We start from the raw sequence: 14,559 nt of genomic DNA, 5'->3' as shown, positions 1-14,559 counted from the left end.
ACAAATAATGCATGGATGTATATGCAGAGAAGACATACATACATACAAATAATAAAACAAAATTGAAGAACTCTTCTGAGTATGGTGTTCTCATGGCTGACACTAAAGCTGTGTGCATTGATGGCTATAATGTCAGCATTTTGACTGTACCACAACTGGCATATTAGTCAACTTAAGCCAAGTGAGTATAAACAGGATTTTGTTAAATAGAATTTGAGATGATGATGTGGGGCCACACTGGACTAGCCTAGAAGATGTCTCAATTATGGGAGAACAATCAGGAGAAAGACAGGATTACAACCAGATCTTAGCCAAGAATTATCTTAACTTCTTTTTTTTAAAAGCTAATTAAATGAAAATGTTTTTGAAACTACTGACACAAAAATATGTTAAAAAACGAATATGAAAAACACTGTCATAAAAGGGACTAATAAGACGTCTGCATAGAAGACAATTTTAACTAAGGAATTTAGGACAAACAAAATTCACATTTCATAAAACGAACAAAATTGCTTTGCTGTGAGTGTAGTCAACTAATGGGACATGAGTACAATTTAACAGACAAGAGGATAGCTTCACATTTTTTCTCACTAATTGCCCATCCAATTTCAGTGAGAACAAAAAATACTCATGTACTCTTTTAACTGTTTTATAGATGGGATACTTTCTTTGTTACAAAAATGTTTTCTTTCTTTTAGAAGATACATTATAAGAACTAAAACTTCATTTCATAATTGGGTACAGATTTCTTCCCATTGTTTCAGAGTTGGATTTTGAATTTGAAATATCATATCTCTATAAAAATGGGGTATTTGATATTAGCTGCATGAACTGATCATTTAATAGATTGTTTATTTCTTGTACTGAGAATTTATATTAAAATGATTACAGAATATACTATTGAAGGCTGGAAAGAACTAAGTAATTGGAAGAAGCATTTTAGTTTGCTTACATTCTGATTAAAATGCTTAAATATAAGTAAGAAAGCAGATGCATCCAGATATGAAGATAAGAATGTCAAGTGAGGATAGAGCGGAAGTAAAGTACTTTCTTTCCTCCTGGTGAATTTTCAGTCTTTGGGAAGCAGATATGATCTTACTTTATTGACCACCTGTAGCCCCGTAGTTACCTTCAGACTAGTGGGTAAAATCATCGAGAGTTAAAGCAGTTCCTCCAGGGAAGTCAAGAGAAGGGAAGCATCTAGAAAGTGGAAGGTCTCCTATACACCTACAGGTGACTACAGCAGATGATTAATAGGTGTAAACACTGTCTCATTGACAATTACAATGAGAATTTCAGTGGGAACACTGAAAATGAAAGAGAGTAGAGAAGCAACCATTAAAAACATGTTAGGAGGGAGAACCCAGGCCACATCTGCTTACCATAATCCTTGCTATCCTAGTCACAAGAGTGGCCTGTCATGTAGTGACAGAATAAAGTTTCTGAAACTGCTGGACCCTTCTTGCTAAAATGCCTATCTGGCTTTGCTAAAGGAGACAGGGCTGAGGAACAGGACTCCAGATGTGAGGTTCATAATTTAGAGATAACCTGGAGAGTCAGTGTAACTGTATTCCAAAATAACAAACTAGCAGAGTAGACTCCATGGCCAACAGTGCAAATAGGATTGGGTCAATTGAATAAATAAAGTGAAATTATATTAGTCAATATAGTCAATATAGAAATAATTAGTAAACACGATCATTTTCAAATTAGTTTTAAAAGAAAAGGAAACCCAGGGAAATTTTAAAACAGATGTATATGTAGAGCTGCCAAGTCAGAAGCACAGTTTGAAATGGAACAGAGATAGAGCATGGCCCTTTTCAAGCACAAGGGAGAGAGAGAGAGAGAGAGAGAGAGAGAGAGAGAGAGAGATGGGGAGGGAGGGTATTTATGTGTCCATGTCTGTGTCTGTGTCTTTGTGCTGAGAATAATTAATTAATGTGTTTGATTTTCACCGTATTGTCCTTTGAGTAAGAATGGTGAATGCTGTTGCCTCTGATCTCTGTTCGTTGACTCCCACCTCATTGACTCTCCTTTCTGCTTCTCAGTTACTTTGGCATTTAAGAAGAAAGGGCCAAGATGGAGCTTTTACACATCAAAGAAAATATTTTCTTCTCCTTTATTATATTAACAGAAAATGTCACTGTGCCAAGTACATTAACTTGAAAAATTGTGGACAGGAAATATGGCACACGAATAAGCCTCTTTTTTCTTCTCCTTCTTCTCAGAATAGGTAGCTTGCATGTACTGTAGAGTGGAGAAAATGATTTTGGTACATGGGGGGTGATGAACAGTGGTGCATGAAGAAACACACCTGAACTTTTGCCTTTTAAGTTTATTATTTCCTTGGTTTTATGATACATAAAGTCTTACCACCATAGAATAACTTCCTTACTTATACACCCATATTAACTTTTGTCCCCAATTACTTAAATCGACTTTTTACCACACACCTTATTTTAGATCACGATAACACATTTTTAATATAGCACTAGCAAAGAAAAAAATCAAAGTTATACATGAGTAGCATTTTCTTCTCTTCGCCTCTTGGCTCTGGCACGCACTTACTTATTATATCGAATAATGTAATATAATTAATGTCTAAGCGCCCCCAAATTTAAAATGTCTTGCCTTAGAATAATCATTCTTTGTTGTTGTTTTGTTGGCTTTGTTGTCTATATCCCTGAGGTGTTTTGTTGGCGTTTATGATGTGTGTGTAGAGGTCAACTTTGTGGAAGTTGTTCTTCTACCTGTTGCCTTGGATTTTGAGGATGAAACTCAGGTCACTCGACTGACGTGGGAAAGACTTTTACCTGATGATCCATCACACTGGCTCAATGCTTTTATTTCATTGGAGTTTGTCATATTTATTGTTGCTCATCTTAAAAAAAATTCATGCAATTGTTTCTCAGAAATATAAGACCTCTTTCTACGAGAGATAGAAATTTTTTTTAAAAAAAAGCAGGAAAGCTGCCCTATTTTGAAAAAAAGAGACCCATTTTTCAGCAAGAAGATAGACATAGATATCAAGATCTATGTTTGAATCCATATTGACTAAAAATGGTATTGGCGAGCCCAGTGCCATTTGTTAATAACGAAAACTTGACAATACCTAGCTTTCCTATATTGTGAAACAGATGTAGGGGTGGGATTCAGCCCAGTAGTTCAATCACCAGTAAATCTTGTAGGGAGGGAGAAAGTATGGGAAGGAGGGAGAAAGGAAGAAAGGAAAGGAGGAAGGAACCAACTGTGTAATTGTGAAGTTACAGATGTGGCAGTTGTGGTCAAAACTTCTTAAGTGTTGTAGGCCTTTATGAAGATACTTCCTTGCATCATAATTTGGGCAAGAAAAATCATGAGAGCATGAAAATACAGAGATTGAAAATGTAGAATAATTATTTTCAAAAATATTAGAGACACTAGAAATAAAATGAGAATGCTCTGCGGAAAATTATATTTAGTCATCTGTGCAATGAAATATTGAAATATGTATATGAATACACTTGTATCTTACAAATGGTGTTTCACACACCCAAATCTGAATCCTAATGGCTTTTCAAGTTTTATTTTCCAGGAATGTCTCTGAGCATCTCTGAACGTCTCTTCAGGGTTGCTCATTTCTTTCTAGAATCGAGATCATTTGGGTAAAACTCAGAATACAGTGAAAATACAACCATGATCCTATAAATGTAAATCTTCAGTTTATTTCAACTGAGAAATATGACACAAAACTGACTTAAAAGATGAGATGAGACAACATGAAAACAAGTGTGAACACACTCAGAAAACAGGATAAGTTTCTATCTGTTACCAAATACACCCATTTTCTCCTGTCCGGAGATAGAGAGGTGGATAATTATTGTTATCTATTCCAAAGGCAAAGGAAGCCAGCCATTTCCAGTATGATGGCACCATGATGGGGATTCCTGGGTTATCTTACTTGGGTTATGCTTACTGGTTATTTGTCCAAAATACTGTCCCTGATCTTTTGTGAAAAATTTTTATGTTATTACCATACATTATAACAGTTTTTTTTAATAAAGCAAGCTAGCTTGTATAATAGGGGTGAGCATCATACAGACACATGAGAGCTTAAGAGAACAAATTCAGTTCGTCAAAGAGGGACTTGGCCTCCTGAGTGCCAAGCTTGAGACTGGAGCATCACCTCATCCCTGATCTCTAGCTGCCTGTCTGCTCTGCAGATTTTAGACTAGTCATACCTATAACACCACAGGAGGCAATTCCATATAAGTGGCCACTCTCTTTCACCTCTCCATCTAGCCTATTTGCTCTTTCTCTGGAGAAACTGATTAAATACAAATCCATGGAGGTACTTTTGTGAAGATCTGAGTGCTTAATGTCTAGACATATCTGTTGATCCTGGCCTCCCTGTTGTGCTAGAGTATCCCTGAGGCCAGGGAAGCTATTGTCTTTGATATTATGGCTAGAATTTAGTTGTTCTGTGACCATACTAATTTTGATATTTTACTTTTTGAAATTATAAGCAGATTATCATGAAACTTATACCTGATAGTAAATATATGTTTAATCATGGTACAGAGAATCAACAAATGGACTATTAAGACTTTGGGTTCTGCTGGACAGTGGTGTAGCTAGAGTTTTCCTGCCTGGCCCACGGTCAGGGCAAATCTCTCTCACCTGCCAGTCCCACAGCCACTCAGACCCGACCAAGTAAACACAGAGACTTATATTGCTTACAAACTGTATGGCCATGGCAGGCTTCTTGCTAACTGTTCTTACAACTTAAATTAATCCATTTCTATAAATCTATACCTTGCCACGTAGCTCGTGGCTTACCGGCATCTTCACATGCTGCTTGTCATGGTGGTGGCTGGCAGTGTCTCTCACTCAGCCTTCCTGTTCTTTCTTTTCTCCTCTCTGTTAGTCCCACCTATACTTCCTGCCTAGCCACTGGCCAATCAGTGATTTATTTATTGACCAATCAGCAACACACTTGACATACAGACCATCCCACAGCACAGTGATGCAGCATGCCTTTTATCCCAGCATTCAGGAGGCAGAGCCAGGCAGATCTCTGTGAGTTCGAGGCCAGCCTGCTCTATGGCGCGAGTCCTAGGACAGGCTCCAAAGTACTCAGAGACACCCTGTCTTGAAAAAACAGAAGCAAGACAAACAAACAAACATGACTTTGGATTCTTTTACCCAAATTTTAGTAGTATCTGGATTGAGAGCTATATTCACATTTCAGAAAAATTGAGAATTTTATATTAAATTGACAAAAGCTTACAGAGGTAAAATGTCCTGTGTATTTGAGGAAAGCACATCTCGGACACACAAAACCAAGACCACTTCTTTGTTCTGTGAGGTTGGCACTCCTTCATCATCTTAATATGTTCTGCATTTTAGAGTCTTCTGACCAATTTATTAATAACAGTGCCTTGTATTTTCCAAGCTTCTGACTGCATGTGCCTTATATAAACAAGTCTTTCTGAAATTTCCCCCAGCTAAAAATAATTTCTACCAGTTTATTTCCATTTATGTATACCTATGCCGACTTCTATTGATTTTCAAGGTTTATTAAGCTCACATTCATATCTAAGAGGTTTCCATTGTTGTCCTCTTGAAGCAAACAAATTGAAAGATCACAGTAACTAGACTGTCAAAAATTGTTTGCTGAACATGTTAGCGACTTAATAAGCATGATATTGTGTGATATTTGCAAGCTCCATTCACAGAGATAAACAGAACCCAGAGTAAAAAGATTCGCAGTTGAATACAGAATTCATGGGGATTTAGTGATTATCTTTCATTGTATTGTCACATCACCTCAGTGTTCTCATTTGAAAATTTGAGAAAATAAAACTCATCAAATATTCTACTTATTGTGATATTCTGAAGCAGCTTCTGTTTTCACAATACTTGAGCAAAATATTTTTTATAATTGTGAGCTGTTCACTAGCACTCATATGAGTTCACTATACATCTCTCTGCCTGTGTGTATCTTTCTATAGCATGCAGCTGACCATGGTTTAATTTATAATTTTATTTTGGCCATTTGATTAGCTAGCTTAGTAGATATTAACATGAAGGTAGACAGACAAGATCAGAATCAATCAAACTGCACAATAAAGTTGTACCTCTATATTAATTGCTTAGAGGGATTATGTGTTTTGTGTTTCTTCCATTCCAAAAGCAAACAGAACCCCACCTGCATTACTGAAATGTCTAATGATTTTAAGTGTGAGATGGGGTACATAGTTGCAATATACAACTTTGGTTACTGTAGCAATATATACTTAAGTTTTTATAGGACTATCTTATAAATCAGAGTAGCACATTTTTCACATTTATTCATTTTGTTGGTTAAATTTCAAGGAGACATTAAAGTTTACAAGTCATTTCAGACCTCAAGTATCAAATGTACTGTTTCTTATCTCAAAATGTTTCTTCCAGAAGCTATTGTACTTGTTCTGAGTCAATAGAAATTCCAGTTCAGATTTTTTCTTATTTTTATGCAGATGATTATAACCTTTAAATAGGAACATGAAGTACAAGAACATAGTTTGAGCGTTTTCTGGAAATTACTCTACTATGAATGAGTAAACAAAAAATGGATTTTATGATTACACATAAAATGGCACAGACTTTAATAACCTTCTTATCTCAGTAAAGCATTTATTAAGGATTAGCAGTTAAAAGGGGCTTGGGACTACAGTTCCTGCAAGGCTTTGTGAAGGACAACTTATTGAGAAATATGCTCTGCCTCTCTCTCTCTTTCTCTCTCTCTCTCTCTCTCTCTCTCTCTCTCTCTCTCTCTCTCTCTCTCTCTGATCATAGATTAATTGTGAGTATAAACCTTTCACTTTTCTTTAATATTTTCTATTTAGGGAAATCTGAGCTGTTAGAAATCATATTCCCTCCAAAAGCACATTTATAATGATGTACTATGGCACAAATTTCTGCGTAGAGCATCTGGACATGCAGGTAGAAAGCTCTGGGTCTGAAAAAATAGTTCACAAATGCCTCTTTTGGTGCCATCTTAGGAATTTGAAGTGAAGTACACTTAAATGTCATGATGCTCCTTATATTAGCCAATGCTCGTTATTTCCCAGGCCACAGTCCTGCCTAGTTTCTTATGAATTTTATCTAAATGTACGATTTTGTTCCGCTAAGTAATATTGACTATATTCTCTTTCCAGCATGTTCAGGTCCTTCTCTTTGTTCATAGTTACTGTTACAAACCAACTTTTCATCATTGGAAAAGTTACTTTTAGGCTTAAAAGAGTTAATCATTTGAGTACTTGAAGAGGACATTTAAATAAATCTCAGTTGATCTCCAATATTTATTAAGTGCCATTTGTCCTGACCAGGAAGAGAGGAAAAAAAATGTTAAAGATGATAAATGTCTATGCATTTTCCGTAAGATTCATGGATCAGTCAGGACAGTGACATTTGCCTTGCTAAACAAATGCAGAGATTATGTAGCATGCCACTGATAACAATCAGTAAGGTCTTTAAGAATCTGTACCACAAGCATGTGATAAAATGAAGCTCCCCTCTCAATTTATCTCTATATTCCAGTAACCAAGTGGTAAATATTCTTGCTGCAATCCAGGATTTGATCCAACTTCCCTATTGATAAGGTGAATCCCAGCCTGCTTACTCATTAGTCTTCCTGGCTAAAAAAGTAGATATTAAATATTCATTAACCAAACTCACAGTCATGCTTCCATTCTTTATGGTAAATATTTACTTTCTGGCAAACTGACCAATTGCAAATATCACATCAAGAAAGAGGACTCAATCTTCCCTGCCACATGTAGCCAACATGGGGCTTCATATTTTTAAACTGTTTTTGCTTCCTTTTAATAACAGAGTTGTGTACACATGCAAGCAAACAGTCACACAGAGACCATTTTTCTTCCCATTCCTTTCCTCCATACTGTGTATTGTTGTTCTTCCTTTAGTTTTGTGAAAATTTGTAATGCTTATAAGACTTCAGGCTTTTTGTTGGGATATAAAAGTGGGTAATACCTGATCTGAGGGCTCTTTCTTAACTACATGGCTTGCCACCCTATAAGCAGAGTGTTGAGACCTAGGTCCTCACTATGAGACCTGAAATATGAATTTAACATTCAGCCTTGTAAATGTCCTTTGGCAATTATGAACTCTGACATAGGGAAGAGTTCTTTATCTTTCACCATTTGATGTTTTTGGAAAATATTTATTCTTGTGAAATATATTTCACAAAGTGGTAGAAAGTTTTAATAACAGGATACCATATAGAACCGTTAAAGTGATATTTAGCATGTTATAATTGCTTAGCTCCTTTCTTTGTAGTCAATAAAAGAAATTTAACACTACCGTACTGAGCCGGGCGGTGGTGGCGCACACCTTTAATCCTAGCACTCGGGAGGCAGAGCCAGGAGGATCTCTATGAGTTCGAGGCCAGCCTGGTCTACCAAGTGAGTTCCAGGAAAGGCGCAAAGCTACACAGAGAAACCCTGTCTCGAAAAAACCAAAAAAAAAAAAAAAAAAAACCAAAAAAAAACCTACCGTACTGAAATAATGGGAATCAAATTTTCAGAGTAAAGACATTTTAGTAATTTTAGGTAATTGGATGGATATTTCCTCCTTAATTTTGAACATGTTATGGAGGTATGATATAAACATAACCTAATTTATCGTGGTTAACAATAAAGTAATTGGTAATTGCAAAAATTGACAAATGATGAAACTGAAAAAAAAAAAAAGTAAAAAGTTAAAGCCACAGACGGCATCTAGAATTACCGGGTTTCACTTTACATGAGTCATTTAAAATCACTTTAAAAGAAGTTTAAAACGCCAGAATTATTTTCTCCCGAAAGACTGAACCTAAGCGCTACTAGTTTATAAGAAATTTGTGCTACAAACTTTCCAGTTTCTGAGGAGAACCTCTAAAACGATCGCCTGATTAACGTCATGGTTCTTTAATCTTGTAGGAGTACACCATAGATATAATTTTTGCCCAAACCTGGTTTGACAGCCGTTTGAAGTTCAACAGCACCATGAAAGTGCTGATGCTTAACAGCAACATGGTGGGGAAGATCTGGATTCCTGACACGTTCTTCAGGAACTCCAGGAAGTCTGATGCGCACTGGATAACAACGCCCAATCGCCTGCTGCGGATTTGGAGTGACGGAAGAGTTCTCTACACTCTGCGGTAGTATTTATTATAAACTGCTGTTGCGTTATCAGTTCTCAAACAAGCCTTCTTCACACCAGCAGAGCAAGACACAAGGGCCCCCTTTCACTGGCTAAAATCTAAAATGGCAAACTATTTTGGTGATATATTTTTATATTCAGAGTTGCTATTATATGAAAGGTCTGGGGAAAATATTTGGATTTTTTCTATTTGGAAGCAAAAAAAAAAAGGTTTGGACCCATATTTTAAATTTTATTCATTTATTTGTTTGATGATTTAAATATTTTTATTTTGCATGTATATGAATTTTGCTTGCATTTTTTCCCTGCACACATGCCTGGTGAAAACCAGAAGAGGGACTTGGATCCGCGGAAACTGGAGTTACAGATGGTTGTAAGCCACTATGTGGGTGTTGGGAACCAAAACAGGTCCTCTACGAGATCAGTGAGTGTTTAGCTCCTGAGTCATCTACCTAGCCTTGATTAATATTTCTAAGTATCAAATGGAAATTATGTGAATTTTCCCCTTGTAACTTATTATTATTATGATTTTTAGCATTGTTGTAAAACATCGCTGTGGAAAGATTGATGCATGAGTTCAAATCTACTCAGTTTATCCCCTTCAAAATAGTCACTCCCTTTTTTTATTATTTTAATTTTATTTTGGAGACTATATTATAGTTACATTTCTCCCTTTCCTGTCCTCTCTCTAAACCTTTCCATATAGGCCTCCCTGTTCTCCTTCCAATTCAAGGCCTCTTTCTTCACTAATTGTCATTGCGTGCATGTATTTACGTGCATCTCTATGTGTATATGAATATGCATATACATATATATTCTTAAATATAACGTGCTCAGTCCATATCATGTTGCACATGTTTTCAGGGCTTACCATTTGGCATTGGACCACCAATGAGTGCACTGTTCTCTGGGTCCAAAGAGTGTACTGTTCTCTGGGTCCAATGAGTGCCCTGTTCTCTGGGTAGACCACCTCTCCTGCTTCCAGCTTTCCTCAGCTTTTTGTAGTTCTTTGTGTAAGATTGAGGCCTCATGGGGTCTTTCCTTTTCGACTTTGGCATGTTTATTGGCGTCATCTTTGAAAATGATTCATGCTAAATTCAGAGACAAAAAAACACACATGGCCTTGTATAATGTATTGCTTTCCTATGCCTATGAACATGTATTTCCATATGTATATATTCATGAGGTTCCTGAAGCTTTCTTTTTTACATGTAATTATAGAGATTATAATGTAGCTACTTAGTTGGCTGAAGAAATGTTTGAATTTCATACTCAATAGTGAATGATGTAATATTTATCATTAAACTTTAAGGTTATCATTGTATTCTGTTTTACCACAGTCCATTACAGAATGTCCAAATGATGTTTTAAAATCAGATAAGTGGTTTTTCACTTTTCAAACAATTCTGCCTTATGCAATTTTTTTTTTGTTTAAATAGATTAACAATTAATGCAGAATGCTACCTTCAACTTCATAACTTTCCAATGGATGAGCATTCCTGTCCACTGGAATTTTCAAGCTGTAAGTGAAAAAATGTGATAATTCTACAAATTTGGGCTTGGAAATACTTTATTAGCATACAAAATGAAACAAAGTATTATCCTAGAAGTAAATTGAATATTATTCAACTTTTAATTTAAATCAATATAAATAATACACTTGTTTACTGATTTTAAATGAAAAAAATGAGAATACATGTATAGCCAACATACATATTACAAAGTAATCTTTATTTCAGTTTTATTTCAATGCCTTTCACTTTATTTTTCAACTTTGCTTTTATTGAAAATAGATTTTTATATAGTATATTCTAATTATACTCTCTTCTCCCACAACTCCTCTAAAATGCTCCCCATCGCCCCTCCCAATTGAATCACACCAATTCTATCTCCTCTTAGAAAACAAACAGGCATCTAATGAATAACAAAATAAGATAAAACAAATAAACTGGAGAAGAAAAAATAAACAAACTATTGTTCTTCTCATTCTGAATACTCAAATAAATTATAAATCCAGGCTTACATTCAAATGTTTTTCCACAACTAGAATAAAAAACATCCAAACTATATAAATCTTCCTAATGTAATATCTAACTTTATAAAATTGGCTTTTAAAGTATGTTTCAAAAATGGTTGAGCAAAAAGTGTTTACTTTGTGAATGGCGTGTATTCAGAAGCTTTTAATGAGTTGGAAAAGCCAAGGTACTAATAAGTTTATTTAATAAAGAAAAATTATTGAAATGCAGAAAAGTGTTTAAATCTCAATAATTTGAAAATAAAAACCTAATCTATTGTTTTTTATAGTGTGATAGTTAGAATTTCTTTGTTAAAAAATAATTGCATTCAATGTTTATTAATACAATTATATTCATGTATATTTCATATAAATATGTAAGTATCTATATAATAACCAAGTCTTAGAGACATATAGTCATTTTGAAAGTGCTGTTGGATATATTGATAAGTTTTCTAGGATGTTTCCTTCTTAGAAATTATGATTTTTGTTTAGAGTCTGAGCCACTTCCCCCTAGAGTATGGACTAGCCATTCCCAAGTTTTATCCAATGTTGTTTCCTATTTATCTCCAAAATTCTTTTGACTTCATTAATTTCTTGAAATACATTAATAAGTTTGCCATACTATAACACACTTCCAGACTAACCAGCTAAGATTTCAGTTCTTCATTTTCCAAACTTTGTCTCAGGAAGATAAATTTTAGTTCCCAGCCAAGATGGGATTACTGCAAATGCTCAAGACAAATATTAAGGATTTCCCACTCATTGTTCACTCTTAAGGGTTCCATTCCGAACTCTGGGTGTGATCTTCACTTGGCTTTGATTGGTATTACTAGAGACTCTTAAACTCTTATAAAGGCAATTTGGTGTCAATGGCACACACTTTTTCAGGTTGATTACATAAGTCTACAAGGGAAATTTAAATTTTCACTTTCAGTACTTCATAGCAAAATACAGAAGATTCTATCATAGCCTTATAGTAAAACTCAGTGCCACAATTCTGTGTTTATCTGTGCCCACAAAACTCTGTGACTATGTTCTATAGTTTCTGTACCTATGAGTATGTAGCATAAATTGTTAGAAGGTCTTATTAATAAAATCAAACCTGATGCTAGGTATTGGGGTGAACTCTGAAAGATCAGAAAAACAAAACAAAGCCACACTGCAAACAGCCAGGCATGGTGACACATGCCTTTACTCCCATGAAGTGATGGCAGGAAGCAGAAATGTATGTAAGGCATGAGGACCAGGAACTAGAGCCTGGTTAAGCTTTTAGGCTTTTAAGCAGCAGTTCAGTTGAGATTCATTTTGGATGAGAACTCAGATGTTTCCAGTCTGAGGAAACAGGATCAGCTGAGGAATTGGCGAGGTGAGGAAGTTGTGACTTGTTCTGTTTCTCTGATCTTCCAGCGTTCGCCCCAATACCTGGCTTCAGGTTTAATTTTATTAGTAAGACCTTCTAACAATTCATGCTACATGAGTAAGAGCTAGCTAGCAAAATACAATATGACAAGAGAAAGAGACAAAAGAAGAAAATGAAAGAGAAACTCTTAAATAGATCAGCAGAGATGACAGATATTTTATTGCCTTAACAACAGAATATCCTGCAAAACAATGCATTTATTTGAAAATATATACAGTTATTAGTAAACATTGACGTAATATGACATCCCAACTCTTCTGTAGAAACAATCAAAATTTTCATTTTTATTAAAATATTCCCCCAAATTAAAAATGATCACAAAGAGGAAAATATTTTAGCCATGGGAAACCATATAATAAATTAAAAGCAGAAAGGTAGGCTTGCAATCAACCCAAACACGAAGAGGTTTTAAAAACATGTTAATATCCTGTGTTGGTGTTGACATATTTGGAGGATGAAATCTAGTAAAATATAGCAATTACCAGGTCACAGTGGTGTAGACTTGTAATTCTAGCACATGAGTCTGAGACAGTTCCCAAGTTCCAGGTAAATAATGACTGAGACAAACTGAGATTTATGAATAATGACAATAGGGTGACGTCAACAAGTTTCCCTCATTCTCAAACTACTACTCTATGCTAAAATAAAACTCATATCTGTAATCAACATAACTATTATATAATTCCTTGAAGCACACACAGACAGACAGACAGATATAATATATATATATATATATATTATATATATATATATATATATACACACACACACACACACACACACACACACACACACACACACAAGCAAATTTCAGTCAGTAATTTCTATATTTGGCAAACCGTATAGTACTGAATGAGGGAAGTATTTCAAATAGCCATTGTTTGGATGGTGTTGGTATTGCAATGGCAATATGTATAAATTTTGCTAAACTACGTATGTTTTACTACAATTTTCTCTCTAGATGGATACCCTAAAAATGAAATTGAGTACAAGTGGAAAAAGCCTTCTGTGGAAGTGGCTGATCCTAAGTACTGGAGATTATATCAGTTTGCATTTGTAGGATTACGAAATTCAACTGAAATATCTCATACAATCTCTGGTAAGGAGAAACAGAAGCCAATGAATAACACTGGCTTTGAATGCCATTGTTACTTTGATATATAAAGTAGAATGTACATATTATATATTTTACTCACTATAAAATATATCTGTTTCTTATAGGAGATTATATTATCATGACAATATTTTTTGACCTGAGCAGACGAATGGGCTATTTCACGATTCAGACCTACATTCCATGCATTCTAACAGTTGTTCTTTCTTGGGTTTCTTTTTGGATCAATAAAGATGCAGTACCAGCCAGAACATCACTGGGTAAGACTGTGCTACTATGTCATAAGAACTTAACAATTAATAAATAAAACTTCATTGATACATATGCTAGAAATATTCTCTAGACTATATCGAGATGATAATGTATAAAAACAAAGTTTAGTTTTTGTTTTTTGTTTTTTGTTTTTTTTTTGGTTTTTCGAGACAGGGTTTCTCTGTGTAGCTTTGCGCCTCTCCTAGAACTCACTTGGTAGCCCAGGCTGGCCTCGAACTCACAGAGATCCGCCTGGCTCTGCCTCCCGAGTGCTGGGATTAAAGGCGTGCACCACCACCGCCCGGCTAAAGTTTAGTTTTATACCAAAATGAAAGAACTTAAAATAGTAAAGAACTTCACATAGTAAAGAACTTGGCATTGGAAAACCCATATTTTTCCTGTAAACAGAACTTAAATACATATAAGAATTAACACATAAAAAGCAGAGAAGGGAAAATATTTGAATCTCATTTAATAAATATTTTAATTGCTTTGAAACAAAAATTGATTATGCTTTAGTAGGATCACAAGTCATGAACATTCACTTATTAGTTAATACTGGAATTACAG

At 35.1% G+C, this 14,559-nt stretch overlaps 1 protein-coding gene across 3 annotated transcripts in view; it reads left to right on the top strand.

The window, feature by feature from the left end:
* Positions 1–14,559, top strand: part of Gabrg1 (gamma-aminobutyric acid type A receptor subunit gamma1) — a 71,931-nt gene that overhangs the window by 39,567 nt on the left and 17,805 nt on the right. For all 3 annotated transcript variants that reach the window (XM_059275084.1, XM_059275083.1, XM_059275082.1), the window contains exons 4-7: positions 8,964–9,184; positions 10,626–10,708; positions 13,585–13,722; positions 13,845–13,997. In XM_059275084.1, coding sequence (XP_059131067.1) covers positions 8,964–9,184; positions 10,626–10,708; positions 13,585–13,722; positions 13,845–13,997 — 595 coding nt within the window. The remainder of the gene's footprint in view (positions 1–8,963; positions 9,185–10,625; positions 10,709–13,584; positions 13,723–13,844; positions 13,998–14,559) is intronic.

The sequence above is a fragment of the Peromyscus eremicus genome, chromosome 10 (assembly GCF_949786415.1).
Source record: "Peromyscus eremicus chromosome 10, PerEre_H2_v1, whole genome shotgun sequence".
Lineage (NCBI taxonomy): Eukaryota > Metazoa > Chordata > Mammalia > Rodentia > Cricetidae > Peromyscus > Peromyscus eremicus.
This window is presented reverse-complemented; position numbering and strand designations above follow the sequence as displayed.